Source organism: Scyliorhinus torazame, chromosome 5, assembly GCF_047496885.1.
Source record: "Scyliorhinus torazame isolate Kashiwa2021f chromosome 5, sScyTor2.1, whole genome shotgun sequence".
NCBI classification, from domain to species: Eukaryota; Metazoa; Chordata; class Chondrichthyes; order Carcharhiniformes; family Scyliorhinidae; genus Scyliorhinus; species Scyliorhinus torazame.
This window is the reverse complement of record NC_092711.1, coordinates 88177362-88199733: the sequence shown is the minus strand read 5'-3', so window position 1 is coordinate 88199733 and position 22372 is coordinate 88177362. Positions and strand designations below refer to the sequence as shown.

The 22372-nt window shown below is 43.2% G+C and overlaps 1 gene segment (V, D, J or C); it reads right to left on the bottom strand.

Annotated features, from left to right (window-relative positions):
* Window positions 1-398: 398 nt before the first annotated feature.
* Window positions 399-21832, bottom strand: LOC140422657 (Ig heavy chain C region-like). The segment is given in 6 exon segments: window positions 399-854; window positions 6547-6855; window positions 11384-11698; window positions 11913-12212; window positions 21245-21610; window positions 21739-21832. Coding segments are annotated over 6 exon segments (1740 nt in total).
* Window positions 21833-22372: the final 540 nt, after the last annotated feature.

The following is a 22372-nucleotide window of genomic DNA, read 5'->3' as shown; positions in this document are numbered from 1 at the left end:
AGAGGGTTAACAAATTAACGCTTCTACTCTCTTTGATGAGGAGCAGAACGTGTTCCCATCTGGCCATCACTCCATTCCCATTAGGCACACGATGCTAAACTGACCCCAATTCTGAGTGATAGATAATGAACGAACCAGGGACACCAACATTTCAATTTGCTGCAGCTGTCTCTCAGTAATAGAAAATTGTCCGAATTCAGCAGGAGGACTGTTACAGAAAATACTCTGTGGAATCATGTAATGAATGAATTCCAATACATCTCTAATCTGTGGTGTATCTGAACTGGGAGCGGTGGATGTAAAACTTGTGCCAGAGGAAGGTGAATTTCCGACTTCCGGCAGAGAATTCTTTCCGTGACATATTTACACAGGATTAAGTGAGCGATTGTGCATATAGCTCAGTTTTAAAAGAAAGGCCTTTATTGCATTTTATTTAAGATCCGAAATGTGTCTGATTGAATCTCATTGACATGAATTAACGGTGTCCATCAATGCAAGGGAAATGTTCACAAAACTGGGTTTACCGCTGGATTTATCAACCGTCCTGTTGATGATCTTCAAGGGGATGGCTTCATGTCCCACCACACAGGAGTAAGAAGCGCCGCTGGCCCACTCCTCCGCTGCAATGGATAACAGGCTGTACATGAAGAAGGAGCTATTGCCGTTCTCCGCCATCACCTCGGTGTTCTTGTAGTTCCCGGGATTCACCGGCTTGTCATTGACGGTCCACTTGACGAAGATCTCTCGGGGGGAGAAACCTCTCACTAAGCAGCTGAGGGAGACGAATCTCTGAGCGGAGACGTCTTCAGCCGAGGGCAGGAGGACAGAGACGGACGGTTCCCGCGGAATTTGCGCTGCAGAAAAAATACAATAAATGTTTTTTTAAAAAAAAGAATTCCAGAGACATTGGAGCAGGTGGCTAGGTGTGAAAGGAATGTGCAGTGCCCTCAGTTTAACATGCATTTCTGTCCCTCTTTGCTGTTTGTCCTGTTATCCAGCCCAGTGTATGGGCGGGTGCAGTCCGTCTCTCTGGAAACAGAGAGTTGGTGACAGTTATCTGCCAATCATATGAGACCTAACGAGTGAGTCAGTTGACCATGATTGCGATTGATGCTTGACTGGCGCATGAGTTATCTCATCATACCTCAGTTCTATTTCAGTACGAGACACAGCCAGAGTGAGTGTGGGTATCGGGAATTAGGAGCACAGTGGGAATTCGATGCAGAGAGGAAAGTGCTGCCTTTTTCATATGTTGTGTTTGCTTTCTAATTTTAAAAAAATATTCAGAGAGTGGCCTGACCCTGCTGCAACAATAGAGGCTAAAGGGAGAGCAGTTGGTAAGTAGTGGGTAACGTCGGGTAAATATTTACTGTTTTTATCATTTATAGTTTGTGAGGACTTTTTGTGGTTATAAGGGAAATAGTATGTAGCAACGTGGACCAGTAGAGAAGTGCCCGAGAATAATGGTTATTGTCTGACATCAAGCATCCACGAAAGGTTTCATTTAAAGGTCTTAGCAGAAGAACCAATGGCGTGGCTTTTCTCCTTGTGCTCCAGGTGGGAAGCTGGGGACATTTCCATTGCCAGGGGCTAGCATGTGAGCAGGAAGTGCCTCCAGCTTCAGCTCCTGGAAATCTGGGTTCGGAGACCAAGAGGCGGCTGGGGACACTGTGGTGCATCCTTAAGGCGGAGAGTGAAGTGGATAGCGCGAATAGCGAGGTGGTCACACCGCAAGCACAGGCTCCACGGGCAGGAACGGAATGGGTAACCAACATCAAGAGCAAAGGGACTAGACAGGTAGTTCATTCTGTGGCCATTCCCCATAAAAACTGACGTACCACTTTGGATACGGTTGAGGAGAATTACCTCTCTGGGTAACAGGGCAACAGCCAAATCCATTACCCCTCAGTTGGCTCCGCTGCACAGAGGAGGAGTAAGAAGTGTGGAAGTGCAATAGCTATCGGGAATTCTGTCTTTCAAGGGAAGGCAATAGGTAGGCATTTCTGTGGCCGCAAACGCGAATTCAGCAAGGTATTGCCTTCCTGGTGCTTGGGTCAAGAATGTCTAGGAGCATTTACAGAACATTCTGGGTCAACAGCTAGTGGTCTTGGTACATATTGACACAAACGACATAGGTACAAAAATGCATGACGTCCTAAAAATCAAAATATAGGGGTTACGTAAAAAGTTGAGAACTAGCCTTTGAAAGATGGTGATCTCAGGATCAATAATAGTGCCATGTGCTTGTTATCGTCGAAATATCCGGATATATAGGATGAATAAATGGCTGACAATATGGCGCGAGTGGGAGGGTTTAAGATGCTGTGGACTTCGGGGCGGTTCCGGAGGAGGTGGGATCAGGACAAACTGGATGGGTTACAAATGGGCAGGACGGAACCAATGTCCTTGGGGGAGCATTTTCTAGCGTGGTTGGGGAGGGCTGAAACTAAAATGACAAAGGTGTGGGAATATATGCAAGTAGCTAGAGAAGGGGGAATCATGAACAAGAACTAACAACAGTCAGGGGAATAAGAAAAGTGACAGGCAGAGAAATCTACGAACAGGATCAAAAAGGACCATCGGACTGTAGAGGAATTCCTGGAATATATCCAGGATGGTTTTCTGAACCAATACGTTGAACCACCAACTTGAGAGCAGATAATTCTAGAATCGATGTTGTGTAACATGAAAGGAATAATTTGAAATATAGTTGTGCGAGACGCCTTGGGGATGAGCGACCATAAAATGATAGAATTTTGCATCTGGATGGAGAGTGACGTAGTTGAGTTTGAGAATAGGGTCCTGAACTTTAATGAAGGAAACGTGGATGGTATGAGGCGCCAGTTAGCTATAAGACATTGGGAAACGTTACTTAAAGGAATGACGGTGGATAGGAAATGGCTAATATTCTAAGAGCGTAGGGTGGTTGCAACAATTCGTTACTCCTGTCTGGCGCAAAGTAAAAGGAGAAAGATGACCAAACGGTGGTGTACAACGGAATCAGTGATGGTATTAGATCCAAGGAAGTGGCATACAAATGGGCCAGGAAAAACAACAGACCTGAGAATCAGGAGCAGTTTAGAATTCCGCAAAAGAGAACCAACAGTTTGATTCAGGAGAGCTTAACAGAGGACGAGAGTAAGTTTACGGGGAACATACACACTGACTGTAAAACGTTCGACAGGTATGTGACGCGAAAAAAATTGGTGAAGATAAATGTAGTTCCCTTATAGTCAAAAACAGAGGGATTTATAATTGGGAACAAAGGACTGGCTGACCAACTAAATTAATGCGTTGGTTCTGCATTCACAACGGAGGATACAAATAACATACCAGATATGTTGGGGAACACAGGGTCTGGTGGGTGGGAGGAACTGAAGAAAAGTAACATGAGTAGATAAATGGTTTTAGGTAAATTGATAGGATTGATGGTCCATATAGACACCGGGCCTGATAATGTACATCCGAGAATGTTGAAGGAAGTGACCCTAGAAGCGGTAGGTGTATTAGTTGTCACCTTCCAATATTCAATTGTCTCTGGAACAGTTTTTAAAATAATAATCATATAATCTTTTATTAGTGTCACAAGTAGGCTGACATTAACACTGCAATGAAGTTACTGTGAAAAGCCCCTAGTCGCCACACTCCGGTGCCTGTTCAGGTACACAGAGGGAGAATTCAGAATTTCCAATTCACCTAACAAGCACGTCTTTCGGGATTTGTCGGAGGAAACTGGAGAACCCGGAGGAAACCCATGCAGGCACGAGGAAAACTTCCAGACCGTGACCGAAGCCGGGAATCGAACCTGAGACACTGGCACTGTGAAGAAGCAGTGCTACCCACTGTGCTACCGTGCCACCCATTTCCAGATTAGATGGTAGTTAATGTAACCCCACTACTTACATAGGGCTGTAAATAGAAAAGAGAATTATTGACCAGTCGGCTTGACGTCGGCATTGATGCAAGTTCTCGACCCATTATCAGTCGCTGAAAGTAAGTCCGCAGGTACAGGAGGCAGTAAAGAAGGCAAATGTTACGTTGGCCTTCATAGCGAGAGGATTTGAGTACAGGAGTATAGATGATTTACTGAAATTGTTTAGGGCCTTGGTGAGGCCAAACCTGGAGTTTTGTTTGCCGTTTTGGTGTCATCTGAGCAAGGATGTTCTTGCTATGGAGGAGTGCAGCAAAGGTTCACCGAGATCATTGCTGGGATGGCGATGTCATACGAGGAGAGAGTTAAGTCAGTTAGGATGAGATTCAAGGGAGGTTAGAAGAGTGACAGGGGATCTCATTGAAACCTACAAAATATTAACAAGATTTGACAGTGTAGATTTGGGAAGAAAGTTCCCGATGGTGCACAAGTCCAGAACTAGGGGTCATAGTTTGAGGATAAGAGATAAACCTTTTGAGGGCTGAGGTGAGGAGACATTTCATCACCCAGAGAGTGCTGAATCTGCGGAATTCATTACCGCAGAAAGTAGTTGAGGCCAAATTGTTGGGTAATTTCAAGAAGTTATTAGATATACCTCTTGGGGCAAAGGGATATGGGGTAAGGCAGGATCAGGGTATTGAACGTGATGATCAGTCATGATCACAATGAATGGGGGAGCTGGCTCGAAGGGCCAAATTGCCTCCTCCTGCTTTTATTTTCTATGCACGTTTCTATGTATCGAAGAGTTTGTAGCAGTGGATTTGAAAAACAGTGCAGAATCGGACAGTGAGCATGGATTTACGAAATGGAATTTGTGCTTGACAATTCTACTGGAATCCTTTGAGGATGCAGCGAGTACAGTTATTGAGGGGGAGCCAGTGTCTGCGCTTCATTTAGATTTTACAAAGGTTTTCAACAAAGTCCATATAAAATATTTGTGTATAGAATTAAAGCGCATCGATTTGGTGTTAGTATATTGAGATGGATATAAAACTGTTTGGTAACCAAGAACAGAATAGGATTGAATTTTCCCAAATGGCAGACAGTGACATTTGGCGAACTGTAGGGATCGGTGGTTGCAGCCCAGATATTTACAATAAATATTCATGGTTTTGATGAGGGAAATAAATTCAATATCTCCAAACTTGCAGATGACACCGAGCTGTGTGGGAGGGTAGGCTGTGAGAAGGATACAGAGATGCGTCAATGTGATTTGGACAAGATAAGTGAGTTGACAATGCATGGCACATGAAGTGCAATGTGGATAAACGTGAAGCTATCCAATTTGCTAGCAAAAACAGGACGGCAGATTATGATCTGAATGGCTATAAATTAAGAGAGAGACATGTGTAACGAGATCTGGGTGTTCTCGTATACCAGGCGCTGAAGGTAAGCATGCAAGTGATCAGGCGTTGAAGAAGGCAAATGCTATGTTGGCCTTTACCGCGAGAGGATTCGAGTACAGGAGCAGAGATGTCTTGCTGCAATTCTACAGTTCTTTGGCGGGGGAACATTTGGAATAGTCTGAGCAGTTTTGGTCTCCTGATCTGAGCCAAGATTTCCATGCTGTAGAGGGAGCACAGATACAGTTTACCAGACTGATTCCCGGGCTGGTAGGACTGATGTATGAGGAGAGGTAGAGTCGTTTAGGATTATAGGGCAGCACTGTAGCATAGTGGTTAGCACTGTGGCTTCACAGCGCCAGGGTCCCAGGTTTGATTCCCTGCTGGCCCACTGTCTGTGCGGAGTCTGCACGTTCTCCCCGCGTCTGCGTGGGTTTCCTCCAGGTGCTCCGGTTTCCTCCCACAGTCCAAAGACGTGCAGGTTAGGTAGATTGGCCATGCTAAATTGCCCTTAGTGTCCAAAAAAAGGTTAGGAGAGGTTATTGGTTACGGGGATAGGGTGGAAGTGAGTGCTTAAGTGAGTCGGTGCAGACTCGATGGACCGAATGGCCTCCTTCTGCACTGTATGTTCTATGCTCTATATCCGCTGGAGGTCAGAAGAATGAGGGGGGCATCTCATGGAAACCTATAAAATCCCAATAGGACTAGGCAGCGTAGATGCATGAGGGATATTCCCGATGGTGGGTTGTTCACAAGCAGAGTCATAGTCTAAGGCACCTTTTAGGATGAAAGGAGGAAACTGTGTTTCACCCAGAGAGTGGTAAGACTGTGTTATTCGCTGCAATAGGAAGCAGTTGAAGCCAAGACGCTGCATATTATCGAGACGATGTCAGGTATGGCTCTAAAAGGATCAAACGATCTAGGGGGAAAGCCAGCACAGATTATTGAATTGGGTGATCAGCCATGATCATAATGAATGGCCCAGTTGCCGCCTCCCCCTGCTCCAATTTACTGTATTTCTCTGACAAATGAATCGCAATTAAACATAGAAACAGGCCATTCGGCTCAATTCCTCGATGCTTCTGTTCAGGTTCAACACCTTATTTGTTATAGTGTTAAATCCTCCTGTTCCTTTCTCATTCGTTCACTTATCCAATTTCTCCTTAAATCTATGATCTGCGCTTTCGAAGGATTTCGTTATTGGAATTAACTATTACCAATGTGGTCCATTAAACACTAAATAGAAGGGACAGGCCTTTGCTTCAATCTCACCTTCTTCTTTGTGGATAGATTTTTTTAAGGGCGTCGGCAGATCCTGATGGCTCACCTCGCAGTCAAACACAGCCCCACTCAGCCAGGCTTGTGTCGAGATGTTTAATTTGCTGACCACACTCTCAGTATCTGCCCCAGGCTGTTCAGCAATCACTGATTTCAGCGGCTTCTTCTCTTGGCTCCAGGACACGTTGGCTCCATAAGGAGCATTCAAAATGACGCAGGTTAAGGTTACAGTCGCCTCCAGTAAGACCTGTTCTATTGGTGGTGGCAGTATTGTTACTGAGACATCAATGCAAGGGGCAGGCTCTGTGAATGACAAATTAAAATCAACCCAAGTTTCATCTTTAGAATCAGGACAGCAGTATTCAGCCTTCACTTTCTAAAGGAAACTATAACAACCTCGATGTATCAACCCTTAACAATTCCTTAATTCTTCAATACACAATGGTACACCAGCTTGGTCAGTACGCAACACCCATTTTAGAAATGCACTTTCCAAGGCTTTGAACAGAAGCTGTTACCAGTAAACGGTTCCAGAAATCAACGGGATGTCGGCGTCTCTGGCTAGGCCAGCATTTATTGCCTATCCATTATTTATCTTGAGAGGTGGAGGTCAGCTGCCTTCTTGCACCACTGTAGTCCATGTGGTGTAGATATCCCCAGTCTTATTATGGAGGGAATTCCAGAATTTTGCCCCAGCAACAGTGAAGGGATGGTGAGAAATTTCGAGGTCGAGATGTTCTTTTTTTATTCATTTATGTGATGTGGGCGTCGTTGGTTAGGTCAGAAACGACATGGGGTCGGATGATGTGGAGTCTGTGTGGGTAGAGTTGAGGAACCACAAAGGCAAAAAAGACCATAATGGGAGTTATGTACAGGCCTCCTAACAGTGGTCAGGACCAGGGGCACAAGATGCACCACGAAATAGAAAGTGCATGTCAGAAAGGCAAGGTCACAGTGATCATGGGGGACTTTAATATGCAGGTGGACTGGGTAAATAATACTGCCAGTGGAGCCAACGAAAGGGAATTCATTGAATGTTTACAGGAGGGCTTTTTGGAACAGCTTGTGATGGAGCCCACGAGGGAACAGGCCATTCTGGACTTAGTGTTATGTAATGAGCCAGACTTGATTAAAGATCTTAAAGTAAGGGAGCACTTAGGAGGCAGTGATCATAATATGGTCGAATTCAATCTCCAATTTGAAAGAAAGAAGGTAGAATCAGATGTAAAGGTGTTACAGTTAAATAAAGGTAACTACAGGGGCATGAGGGAGGAACTGACGAAAATCGACTGGGAGCAGAGCCTAGTGGGAAAGACAGTAGAATAGCAATGGCAGGAGTTTCTGGGAGTAATTGAGGACACAGTACAGAGGTTCATCCCAAAGAAAAGAAAGGTTATCAGAGGGGGGATTAGGCAGCCATGGCTGACAAAGGAAGTTAGGGAATGCACCAAAGCAAAAGAGAAAGCCTATATAATGTGGCAAAGAGTAGTGGGAAGTCAGAAGATTGGGAAGGCTACAAAAACAAACAGAGGATAACAAAGAGAGAGATAAGGAAAGAGAGGATCAAATTTGAAGGTAGGCTAGCCAGTAACATTAGGAATGATAGTAAAAGTTTCTTTAAATACATTAAAAACAAACGGGAGGCAAAAGTTGACATAGGGCCGCTCCAAAATGACGCTGGTAATTTTGTGATGGGAGACAAGGAAATAGCCGAGGAACTGAATAAGTACTTTGCGTCAGTCTTCACAGTAGAAGACATGAGTAATATCCCAACAATTCCGGAGAGTCAGGGGACAGAGTTGAATATGGTAGCCATCACAAAGGAGAAAGTGCTAGAGAAACTAAGAGGTCTAAAAATTGATAAATCTCCGGGCCCAGATGGGCTACATCCTAGAGTTCTAAAGGAGATAGCTGAAGAAATAGTGGAGGCGTTTGTAATGATGTTTCAAAAGTAACTGGAGTCAGGGAAAGTACCAGATGATTGGAAAATCGCTGTTCTAACCCCCCTGTTCAAGAAGGGAACAAGGAAAAAGATGGAAAATTATAGGCCAATTAGCCTAACCTCGGTTGTTGGCAAGATTCTAGAGTCAATTGTTAAGGATGAGATTTCTAAATTCTTGGAAGTGCAGGGTCGGATTAGGACAAGTCAGCATGGATTTAGTAAGGGGAGGTCGTGCCTGACAAACCTGTTAGAGTTCTTTGAAGAGATAACAAATAGGTTCGACCAAGGAGAGCCAATGGATGTTATCTATCTTGACTTCCAAAAGGCCTTTGATAAGGTGCCTCACGGGAGACTGCTGAGTAAAATAAGGACCCATGGTATTCAAGGCAAGGTACTAACATGGATTGATGATTGGCTGTCAGGCAGAAGGCAGAGAGTTGGGATAAAAGGTTCTTTTTCGGAATGGCAACCGGTGACGAGTGGTGTCCCGCAGGGTTCAGTGTTGGGGCCACAGCTGTTCTCTTTATATATTAACGATCTAGATGACGGGACTGGGGGCATTCTGGCTAAGTTTGCCGATGATACAAAGATAGGTGGAGGGGCAGGTAGTATGGAGGAGGTGGGGAGGCTTCAGAAAGATTTAGACAGTTTAGGAGAGTGGTCCAAGAAATGGCTGATGAAATTCAACATGGGCAAGTGCGAGGTCTTGCACTTTGGAAAAAAGAATAGAGGCGTGGACTATTTTCTAAACGGTGACAAAATTCATAATGCTGAAGTGCAAAGGGACTTGGGAGTCCTAGTCCAGGATTCTTTAAAGGTAAACTTGCAGGTTGAGTCCGTAATTAAGAAAGGAAATGCAATGTTGTCATTCATCTCAAGAGGCTTGGAATATAAAAGCAAGGATGTACTTCTGAAGCTTTATAAATCATTAGTTAGGCCCCATTTAGAATACTGTGAGCAATTTTGGACCCCACACCTCAGGAAGGACATACTAGCACTCGAGTGGGTCCAGCGGAGATTCACACGGATGATCCCAGGAATGGTAGGCCTAACATACGATGAACGTCTGAGGATCCTGGGATTATATTCATTGGAGTTCAGGAGGTTGAGGGGAGATCTAATAGAAACTTACAAGATAATGAATGGCTTAGATAGGGTGGATATAGGGAAGTTGTTTCCATTAACAGGGGAGACTAGGACCCGGGGGCACAGCCTTAGAATAAAAGGGAGTCACTTTAGAACAGAGATGAGGAGAAATTTCTTCAGCCAGAGAGTGTTGGGTCTGTGGAATTCATTGCCACAGAGGGCGGTGGAGGCCGGGACGTTGAGTGTCTTTAAGACAGAAGTTGATAAATTCTTGATTTCTCGAGGAATTAAGGGCTATGGAGAGAGAGCGGGTACATGGAGTTGAAATCAGCCATGATTGAATGGTGGAGTGGACTCGATGGGCCGAATGGCCTTACTTCCACTCCAATATCTAATGGTCTTATGGTCTTATTGCCCATTTCTAGTTGCCCTGCAGAGGGTGGTGTTGAGTTGCCTTGAACCGCTGCAGTCCCTGAGGTGTAAGTACATCCACTGTGCTGTGATGGAGGGAGTTCAGGATTTTGCCCCAGCGGCAGTGAAGGAGCGCCGATATATTTCCAAGTCAGGGTTGTGAGTGACTTGGAGGGAACCTCCAGGTGGTGAGGTTCCCAGGTATCTGCTGCTCTTGTCCTTCTAAATGGTAGTGGTTGTGGGTTTGTATGGTGCTGTCTGAGGAACCATGGTGAGTTACTGCAGTGCATCTTGTAGATGGTACACACGGCTGCCACTGTTCTTCGGTGGTGGAGGGTTTGAATGTTTGTGGAAGGGGGAGCAATCAAGCGGGCTGCTTTGTCCTGGATGGTGTCGAGCTTCTTGAGTGTTGTTGGAGCTGAACTCATCCAGGCATGTGGACAGTATTACTTTACACTCCTCATTTGTGCCTTGTAAATGGTGGACAGGCTTTGGGGAATCAGGAGGTAAGTTGCTCACTGTGGGATTCAATGGTAACTCCCAGAATGTTGATTGCGAGGGATTCAGTGGTGATAATGCCATTGAACGTCAAGAAAGGTGGTTACATCCTCTCTTGTAGGAGATGGTCGCGAATGCAACTTGCCACTTGTCAGCCCATACTGGATATTGTTCTGGTCTTGTTGCATTTGGACATGAACTGCTTCATTATCTGAAAGTCACGAATGGTGCTGAACATTGTGCAGTCATCCGTTCTTCTGAATTAAAATGGTGAGTGACTTGGAGGGCAAATTCCAGAAGGTAGTCATCCTGCTGCACTTGTCCTTCACGATGGTAGCGGTCGTGGGATTTGAAGGTTCTGTTTACGGAGGCCCGGTAAGTTCCTACAGTGCATCTTGTAGATTATTTTTAAAAAATCTTTTCAAGGGTAATTTAGCGTGGCAAATCCACCTAATCAGCACATCCTTGGGTTGTAGAGTTGAAACCCACGCAGACACGGCGAGAATGTGCAAACTGCATCATGCATATTCTAAATACGGCTGCTGCTCTATGTCGGCGGTGGGGGAACTGAATGTTTGTGGAAAGGGTGCAAATCAAGCGGCCTCTTTTGTCCTGGATGGTGTCAAGCTTCGAGTGTCGTTGGAGCTGCATTTATCCAGGCAAGTTAATAATGATTGAAACTCGGCCACTAAATTACGTCAAACTAGAGGGAACATGTCTTTGCTGATGTGATTAAATCCTGAATGTTCAGCAATCTAATACAGCTCTTACATCAGAGTGAAGCACAAAGAACATGACAGTAAATTAGAAGTTGTTGTAGCTTAATTAAATTCTGCATTATGCTTAACATCGCAGCATAGAATGATCAATATTTCCTCGGTTTGTATCTCTTACCTTCAGATGTGCCGATATTCCGACTTTGTGTGAGCCCTTTATGGGTGACCTGGCAGGTATAGGCCGCTTTGCTGAACCAGTCCCCAGCGGCGACTGTCAACCGACTGCTCGCCGAGAAGTTCCCGTTCACTTCACAGGCGGGAGAGGTGACAAATCCTGAACCCATGGGTTGTCCATTCTTCAGCCACTTCACCGTCATTGACTTTGGACGGAAATCAATGATTGAACAGACGATGGTTGCAAATTTAGTGCGTGTGATTTCTTCATTGGAACTCACAGTGAGGACAAGATTTGGAGGTTTGTCATTTTTAGGACCTTCAAAAACAAGTGTTAGATATTTCTTGTAGACGAAATTCAGAATAAATAAAATGAGCTGTTATACATTCCAGTTTTTTGTGGTCAACAGACTCTAACCTGGATTTTCCTGGCATCAGGACTATACTGATTACTATAACCGCGTTATAACCAAGACCTTATTATACAAGGTATTCATAGATTTCCTATTTTGTACTGTTTCCACAACACTTACATTTCATTTCAATGCTCTTGTCTGAGCCGCTGTGTCGAACCTCACAGCTGATTTTGCTGCATCCCCCCTCTGACTCGGTGATGGTTAACTGGCTGCTCAGGGTGTAGGTTCCCTTTACGTTTCTCACTGCCGGATAAGTCTTCAATCCAGTGGTGATCGACTGCCCATCTTTCTTCCAGGTAAGGCTGGTGATTTCTGGGGAATAGTCCATCGCCAAACAGCCGTAGGTCACAGAGCCGTCGGTGTTACGTTGCTGGCAGGAGGAGACCAGGCTGTAGAGAGTGGGCGGAGACGGTGTCGCTGGAAAAGAAAGACGGATTGACCATGTCAGATCCTATTATTTGCCCTTAATTAGTAACCAAACAACTTAAAATTAGGCTATAGTTATACATTTATTCCATTAAAAAAAATTTTTAGATTACCCACTTCATTTTTTCCACTTAAGGGGCAATTTAGCGTGGCCAATCCACCTCCCCTGCACATTTTTGGGTTGTGGGGGCGAAACACACGCAATCACGAGGAGAATGTGCAAACTCCACACAGACAGTGACCCAGCGCCGGTATCGAACCTGAGACCGCGGCGCCACGAGGCAGCAATGCTAACCACTGCGCCACTGTGCTGCCCTATTCCATTATTTTGACACTAATGTCTACATCCGCATTTGAATTTTCATCAGTTCCATTATGCATTGTTCTTCACATGTTCACTTTCTCTGCCTCGAACACATTTAAAAACATGTTGATTTTAGCTGAATGACATGGACTTCGTTGGATTAAAATAGAAGAGCAGAACATTTTCCAAATATTGCAACTACCATTTCAAAAATATTTACATTTTCGTGAACAACTAAGTGTTTTCTCGTCGTCAGGTTGTTGCATTGGAAACTGGCCTTATTGAAATTGACACCTGTCCACTCCAACCCCCATCACCCTCAAAAAATAATAACTCCGCTGCTTGGCAATGAATACTTATAAAATTGCCCTACAACTCTAAACCTGAGTACAAGATAAAGTAATTCCAACATTTTCTAATCATGACCTGCAGTGCCCTTTGTGCTAAAGTGGGTTGTGAGACCAAGTGTAAAACACCTTCAAATAATTCCAGTCTTGCAGAAAATGAAGGCCATGATTCCGAAAGGTGCGTTCTGACCATGAGATTGCTTTCCCGAGCGAATTCGAAACATTGAATCCTCGATTTTCTTCAGATCTTGTTTGCTGTTGAGAAACTCACTTAACTCCCCAAATATTTTCGTTTTAGGCTGTTCCACATTTTGTCCATTGAACACCTCCGACATACATTTACTACCAGCCTCCTGACATCCGCACAGATTTTCCCATTCTTGATATTAAATTTCATCTGTCATTCCATTTTAAAAGTTGCCGTAAACATTCCTCTTGGTCAAAGCTTTTGGAGAACTGCCATAACTTCTCATTATATTACTCTGGTTAGGTCATCTCACATCAAGATCGAGGAAAATGTTTGGGGCGTAGCACTACATTGCAGTGGTCATACAATTGCAGCTCACTATTGATTTCAGAGGAAAAAATGTTTTAATTTGGATCGGTTTACTTTTCTTCATTACAGATGTTACTCATAGTCATACAAGTTATCACATATTTAAAACAAATCACTGCATGCTCATAAAGAATAACAGCATTGTAAATTATGAAATATAATGTCTGGGAAAAAAGCTATTTAGGTGATCATGCCTTTGATCTTCCTTTTCAAAAGTTCAATTTTACCAAAGTATTATACATTCCACTTACTTTTTGACAGGCCATATCCGGTCCTAACAACCAAGCGTTTAGAAATTGTAATCCTTTCTCCCTTAAATGTTTCCATGTTTATTTCAGCACAATGTATTTTGTATACCAACATCTGATTTGGGGAAATAACTTCTTGAATTCCAGTAAGAAGAAACCCTTTCTGTTGTCCAAAACATCTCCAACAGATTTCATCCGAATTTTCTTTGTTCTCGTGACAGTAATGGATGTTTGGAATAACTGGTTCATGACTCCTTTCACATATAAATGTATAATTTGACATTGGCGTTGCAAGGGATAATTTTACAAACCTCAATACCTGGAATTGGATTTTTGTGTGAATAGTCATTTAATCTAGTTTATCTATTTCCTTCTGAAAAAGAGTCCTTATCTCCCATACATTCTCTATACAGATCTACTGAATGTCTATCTCATATTTGCTCGCCCCGCACCCCATCCCCGACAACTCAATTAATACTACTAATTGAGCACAATTCCATCGGTCGAAAATATAAAACACCATTGTTTAAATAGTCTATTTCATTTTACAATCTAACTTCCTAAGTCCTCCCTATTATTTATTTTACCAGTTGTTTCTGTTTGCTCACAGGGCAGACATTTTCTGTATACATCAACGTGTGCACTCGTTAAACGTCATAATTCGAGTAGACGTCAATGGGTTACATAGAGAAAAGAACGAAATCATCTAGTGTGTTGATATGGTCAACTCACACTTCTGTTTTTTGTGGATAATTAATATACCTGAGTTATTCGGTAATCACACTCTACATTATGAAATATCAAGGATGACTAATTATTGTCAGTGTGGCGAATTAGAGGGATGCACATTGACAACGTTTTTGAAAGCAGCAGGGAAGGTTGTTAAGGTGGCTTGAAAAGCGAATGGAAGACTTGGTCTTGTAAATAGGAGCACGGACAAGGCGAAATTCATGATGAAGTTTTTCAAGCACTGACCAGGCTACACTATCTTCTGAAAATTTCTGACCACCATTTTAGGGAGATGGTCATATCCCCGTGGAGAATACGGAGAGGATGTACTAAGGTGATGTCACGTGTGAGAGAGTTTTATTTTATAGAGATATTACACCAGCTAACTTGTTCTCGTTCGAACCGTGTGTCTTATGGGGTTATTGGATAGATATGATCAAAATGATGAGATATTGTTAATATAATAGTTGAGGAGAAACTCTTTATGCTGGTTATCAAAAGAAAACAATTGACAAAATAATTAGGAAATACGGGGTGATGCAGAACGTGTTTTGCTCCAGTCAGAAGATGTTGCATTTAAAATTATAGAGTGGTTACTGCATATGGGAAGATCATCCAGATCATTGTGTCTGTCTCTGTTCGCTACATCTGGAATGAATAAAGTGGTTTGATATGTCAAGTAATTAACAGATTTACGAGTTGTGGGTCCAAATTGCACCTATTTTAGAGTCAAAATGGGCATGGTGAGCCAAATTACTCAGTTATCTACGACACAATTCTACCAGTCTGCAGGACTCATTGGACACATTCATTCTCATTTGATGGGAGAAAAGGTTTAATAATTTCTCACAGCTCTTTGATATCTTTATATTGTTTGGAATAATGGAAACTTATGTTAAAATAAAGGGATCTGATTAATCTGAGGGGACTAGGTCAATGGAATGCACTCAAGGAATTAGACTTATTATGGAACAGCCGATTATAGACTAAATTCAGCACTTGAAATATATGACAGAAATGTAGTTCTGTGGCTTCATACTCTGTGTGGTGGCCTAGTGGGATACTTGCACCTCGATCCAGTTACTTCCGTCTGTGAACAATTTAAAAGAATAGAATGAAAGAATAATTAGAAACAAAAGTTTATTGCGTTGTTTATTTGGCATGGGAGGCTAATCATTCTCTATTTCGGGAGTGAAAATAACTTGCAGCTTCCTATCAGACCAGAACAGACGCCGCTCGCTGGAGCGTTACTCTCACTTCCTGAAAGTAATACAAAATTGCGTTCAAAGTCAGGTCGCTGACATTGAATGATTATTTGATACTCAAATGTCAAAACATAATTAGTTCAGTAAAATGCATGCATGTTCATTTTTCAGAAAGATTGTTACAATCAATTAAAGTGAATTATTGCACTGGGGTAATGGGAGAATTGATGTTTACGAACACACTTATTTAGTTAGAAGCTGATTAAATGTGTTTTAATTCTGTGGGGAGAAGACGCGCACGTCAGGCAGAGGACAATTATGGAGTAAAGACCTCTCCTGACTCCACTGCCTCTGACTACCCTACCGCCCCCCAGTCCTGTCTCTCCGCCTCCATCCACCATCAAAACGCCAACTCCCGGAGCAACTCAACAATTTTATGCCAAAGCCGACCATCATCTAGAAGACACAAAGGGGGGCAACGATTGAATAAATTCCCTATGCCTCTATGGATGCCGATCCAACAACATTCAATAAATTCGACGCTGTCAAGGACAAAGTAGCCAGCAAAATTGGTACCACAACCACCACCTGGAAAACTCACTCTCTCTACCTCCGGTGCATTGGAGCAGTGTCTCTTGCTTGATGTTCAACAGCGACTCGACAAAGCTCCTTCCCAACCCATGTCCCTCCACCAGCCGAAAGTGAAATGGCTCCTGCTGACGATAGCGTAACCTGCAATTCCCCTCCAAGCCACAATTATCATGATTTAATAATTTAACCATTATTAACCATGATTTAACCATTTCTTCACTGTTACTGGGGATAATCATGCAATTCGCTTCCGAACATTACTCTGAGTGTACTGATACACATTGTCTTCAGCGGTTTAAGAATGCGACTCCTCCAGGTGCTCCGCGGTTCCACCACAGTCCAACCATGAGCAGGCTAGGTGGGGTTACGGTGTTCGGGGGATAGGTCGGGTAGTGGGCCTTTAAGAGGGTAACTACACTTTCGATGATCCGAATGGCCTTCCTTTGTACTGAAAGGATTCTATAGACGCTATAGGATTCAATGATACTTTCTGAAACTAAACTTGGAAAGCGTAGTAGAGTAAAATTCACTTAAAATTGCCTAATCCAACAGTCCCAATCTTATTGGTTACAAATCGATCGAATCTCCTTTGCTCGGCCCTCGATTGTGTGTGATTTTCCCGGTCTGGCAGGAGTCCGATTTCATAGAATTTACAGTGCAGAAGGAGGCCATTCAGCCCATCGAGTCTGCACCGGCTCTTGGAAAGAGCACCCCACCCAAGGTCAACACCTCCACCCCATCCCCACAACCCGGTAACCCCACCCAACACTCAGGGCAATTTTGGACACTAAGGGCAATTTTGGACACTAAGGGCAATTTTGGACACTAAGGGCCAATCATGGCCAATCCACCTAACCTGCACATCTTTGGACTGTGGGAGGAAACCGGAGCACCCGGAGGAAACCCACGCACACACGGGGAGGATGTGCAGACTCCGCACAGACAGTGACCCAGCCGGAATCGAACCTGGGACCCTGGAGCTGTGAAGCAGTTGTGCTATCCACAATGCTACCGTGCTGCATTTCTGAGGCACGTAATTAAATATGAAGTCGAACTTTCACATTGATCATACATACTTTTTGAAGAAATGAATCCGATTTCACGCCTTGAAATACAGGAGAATGAAGCGGAAGGTTTACAAACCGTCAGCACGATTCCTGGTACAACACAGTGACCATGAGCACAGAACTCAACAGACACATGCAGTGCTACAATCGAGTTTCCAGCAGTTAAATACGTTCAACCTGTCAATTTCATTCAAACTGTGTGACTCTATTTGATCAATGATCCATTTACTACAATAATAACGCCTTTGAAATTCAACCTTGAAAAAACAAAGATTTAGTTTCCCTGAATATGAGCATATCATGTTTTGCAGATTGGGGATAATTTGATGTTCTCAAAAGGCACGCAGTGACAGGGGAAGCAACGCACAAACTGGGAAGCATTCATATTCAAAACTCATGCTCCACAGGTTTGAGATAATAATTTCCTAATCGAACATCATAGAATTTTTTTTTTCATAGAATCTACAGTGCTGAAGGAGGCCATTCGGCCCATCGAGTCTGCACCGGCTCTTGGAAAGAGCACCCTACCCAAGGTCAACACCTCCACCCTATCCCCATAACCCAGTGACCCCACCCAACATTAAGGGCAATTGTGGTTACTAAGGGCAATTTATCATGGCCAATCCAACTAACCCGCACATCTTTGGACTGTGGGAGGAAACCGGAGCACCCGGAGGAAACCCACGCACACACGGGGAGGATGTGCAGACTCCGCACAGACAGTGACCCAAGCTGGAATCGAACCTGGGACCCTGGAGCTGTGAAGCAATTGTGCTATCCACTATGCTACCGTGCTGCCTGTAACATTACAGCGCAGTACAGGCCCTTCGGCCCTCGATGTTGCGCCGACCTGTGAAACCACTCTAAAGCCCATCTACACTATTCCCTTATCGTCCATATGTCTATCCAATGACCATTTGAATGCCCTTAGCGTTGGCGAGTAATAATGGAATGTAACCAACAAAGAAATCAAGGCAAAGCCCCTTACTGAGCACCTTACAGTTGACGAAATACATGTGTTGTTTTCTCAATTCATTTTGGATGCAATTAAACATTCTTCCTAACCGTTGAGATCTGGGACTGGTTTGTCCCATCCAAGAGAAACGTTTGCTCGGTGGCGCACCGTTCATTGGCTGGGGGATTCTCTCCTCCTGCCACTTGCCAATGGGATTTCCAATTGAAGCCACCCCACTCCGTCGGGAAAGCTGCCGGCGGGGTGCGCCGCCGGCGGGAAGAGTGAATCCCAACGGCCGGGACCATGAGCTCACTGAAATGACTCAGTTGTAGGAGATCACATGTATGTAGAATGAGTTAGAATTATTATGGTTACAGTTAATTTGCTTGTTAACAGATTTGTACTCAATAATAAAAAATAATTTTGACATTTTAAAATATGTTTCTGCCTAATACTTTGTGAAATAATTGGGGTAAACTGAATTGAAATGAAAATCGCTTACTGACACAAGTAGGTTTCAAATGAAGTTACTGTGAAAAGCCCCTAGTCACCACATTCCGGCGCCTGTTCGGGGAGGCTCGTACGGGAATTGAACGGTGCTGCTGGCCTGCCTTCATCTGCTTTCAAAGTCTGCGATTTAGCCCTGTGCTAAACCAGCCCCGTGTAATTAGCCCTGTGCTAAACCAGCCCCATGAATTAATATGGCACTTAACCTTTGTTAAGCAATACAAATAAAATTAACAGAAGGAAACATTGAGGCAAATATGTCATTTTTATTTAAATCTAATCACATTTTAAGAATTTAAAATGGACAATACCTATAACTGCCCTTTTTTACCGACAAACTTGTAAATATTAAAATATTCGTAAAGACGTTCATGTACCATAATCTCACTCAATTCTCTGTAAGTGGTTTACATGATGCATTTGAGTGGACTATTTTAAGTAGTTCCTAATTTTGCGTGGGCCACTTCGCAAGGACGGTTTATGGGCTGTAATATCAGCTGGTTGACAAAACAAGACTCTCGTATTTAAATATTGTCGTAAATCGTAACTATATATATTATTACAGGAGTGAATATTAAAAAATGCCTGTGTTATAAACGGCAGGCAGCAATTTTATTGATCAGAAACTGCCAGGGCCTATATATATCCGCAGTTTGTGAGCGGTAACGGTACTGCCTGGATTTTATAATTCAGGCAATTTTTCAAAATTACTCCTACAATTCACACAATTGCCGGAAATATGTTAATAAATATATTATTAATTGGAGAAGAGCCAAACTGAAGAATGTAAAACTTGGGAACAATTCATTCAGATCGTTTGCGAGAAAGTGCAGGTGCAATTTCCTTGTTCAATGTAATATTTAGTAAAGACCTAACCATAAAGTTCAGATATCATCAGTTTTTCAGCTCTGATTCTTTCCTGTGTGCAGCACAGTTATAGGAGACGGTATAGCTTTCAGATTCGATGCTATTGTCAGACTTTTGATTTAAAATAATTCGCTCACTTTCAAGTTTTACTTGCAAATCTCTAGCCATATGCAAATACACCCTCCAACTATTAACATAACTTAATTATTAACAATACCTTCACAAAACTGTCTAAGATTAGGTTAATTAGAATTATCTCACTATCAAAGAACAAATACATTTGATGGGATAATATAGGTGCGGCTGCGCACAAAGAATATCATAACCGGATGCATATATTGCCAAAATGCAATATAAAACTCCTATGTCAGTAAAGGCGAACGTTCATTTATCTGTTTTAGCCAGGGCTATAACAATTACTTCAAAATCGCTTGTGAAACTGAACACTGGTTGGAATCAGAATGTCTTATTGAAATATTTGCAGGGATAATAAAAAAATACTTACAACTTGAAGTTTTCCGTTCATGTTGTTTGTGCTCAGTACACAGCAGCATTGTGAAAGGGGATTGATGATAATGATATTAATTTAACAGCACCTTTATTCCATGTGGAGAGATATTGGCTCATTCTAGTTGCTTGAATTACATTAATTTTACTCTCCATTTGATGAACTTGTTAATTAAGTAATTTGTGACCACAGTTACAAAGTATGTTCTGAACGAGCATCGTAAACCCTGTCTTTATTTAAACTGCAATTATCACACTATTAAATAAATGCACCAAAATATCTGAAAATGTTAATTTTTCATTTTAACGTCTGCCTGTTTTCTGCCTACAATCGTGCTTGAAGTATTTCATGCAACCCGTTAACGTTTAACCGCACAATGTCACGGAGTTGAAACAATGCAGGAGCAAGTCAGAAACGCAAAATGGTTTCACAAATATTGGATAAGCATATGGATGATAATGGCATAGTGCAGGTTAGATGGCTTTTGTTTTTTGACTTCACATGTCGGTACAACATCGTGGGCCGAAGGGCCTGTACTGCGCTGTATCGTTCTTGGTTCTATGTTCTAAATGTGACTTCTTCAAAGCAACGCAGTCACATGTTCGCCACCGTAGAAAAATACCAAATCACGCCATTAATAATCTTTATTGTCACAAGTAGGCTTACATTAGCACTGCATTGAAATTACTGTGAAAAGCCCCGAATCATCACACTCCGGCGCCTGTTCGGGTACGCAGAGGGCGAAATCAGAATGTCCCCATTGCCTAACAGCACGTCTTTCGGGACTAGTGGGAGGAAACCTGAGCAACCGGAGGAAACCCGCGCAGACAGAGGGAGAACGTGCACTCCACACAGATAGTGACCCAAGCAGGGACTCGAACCTGGGACGCTGGAGCTGTGTAGCAACAGTGCTAACCAATGTGCTCCCGTGCGCTGAAACACGTTTCATGGAGACGCAGCTGTTTTTTTTCTATTATGCATATTTTTCCAAACAAAACAAATGCCCGGCCCAATAAAACCTCAACCTGGAATTCAAGGAGCCCGCTCGCCAACAAACTATTTAATTCGGAACATAACCAGAAACATGGAATAATGGCAACAGCTTTGTGAATAGGCATAAATAAATGTAAGAATCTGACCTGCCGTGACTGTCACCATGGTGCCTTGTCCCCAGTATTCGCCACCCCAGTGTATTGTCGGCTGCCATGAACAGTAATAGATGGCGATGTCTTTGGTCTTCAGATTCCGTATGTCCAAAGCGAAGATGTTCTTTGAAAGGTCTTTGGACGCAGTAAATCGGTTCTCAATCCCTGGGGCGTAGTAATTGTTAGATGCAGTATAATAGTAAAGCAACCACTGTAAACCCTGTCCGGGGACGAAACGGACCCAGTGAAGGCTGAAGCCGCCTACACTGAACCCGCTGGCTTTGCAAGTCAGTCTCAGGGAGCCTCCGGGACGCCCGGTCTCTGCCTCCGGCTGAGTCAACACAACATCCGACTGGACACCTGTAAAAATATATCAAAAAGCCCGAGGATTAATGCTGGTGAAATGATTGGTGACTCTGGAACATTCCAGAGACAGACTAACACTGAGACAGTAACAGTGAGAGACTTGGACAATAAAAACTACTCACGGGATAAGAAAGTCAGCAACAAACTGAGAGAAATGGCCCACCTCATCCTTCTGGTCATTTGGGGGAAATGGTTGTGTCAGGAACTCAGTGAACAAACCAGCTCCCGGACTGTTGGATTCGGGTCCCAGTGAGCGGCATTTAAATACCCGGCAGAAGGGGCGGATTTCCACACTCGATCCACGTCCCACCTTCCACATCCCCCAACAGAATGGACTCAGAGATTTACAATAGGTTATTATTACAACTGACATTTTATCTGTATCGGAATATTTATTTGTCTGAATGGATTCCTTGTAATATCTCTCCTCTTCCTAATGGCAAAATTACATCTGAGAATTTGCTAATAAAAACTAATTTCATTGTAAATTAAGCCCCTTTATTTCTACACGCCAATATAAGGGGATTAACATCAACAGATTAAATGATAGTATCAGGGAACGAATCGCCTGTCAGTCTGATTTGGACCACTTCAGGTCTCTATCCCATTACAACAATAAAGTATCATCTGCTAGAGGAATTGTTATCCGTTTCTGTAACTAAATGCACGGGATGAACAAAGTGATTCTATTTCTAGTGTGGGGGCCTATCACTGTACAATGTGGGACAGTGGGTATGAAGGAATTCTCACATTATG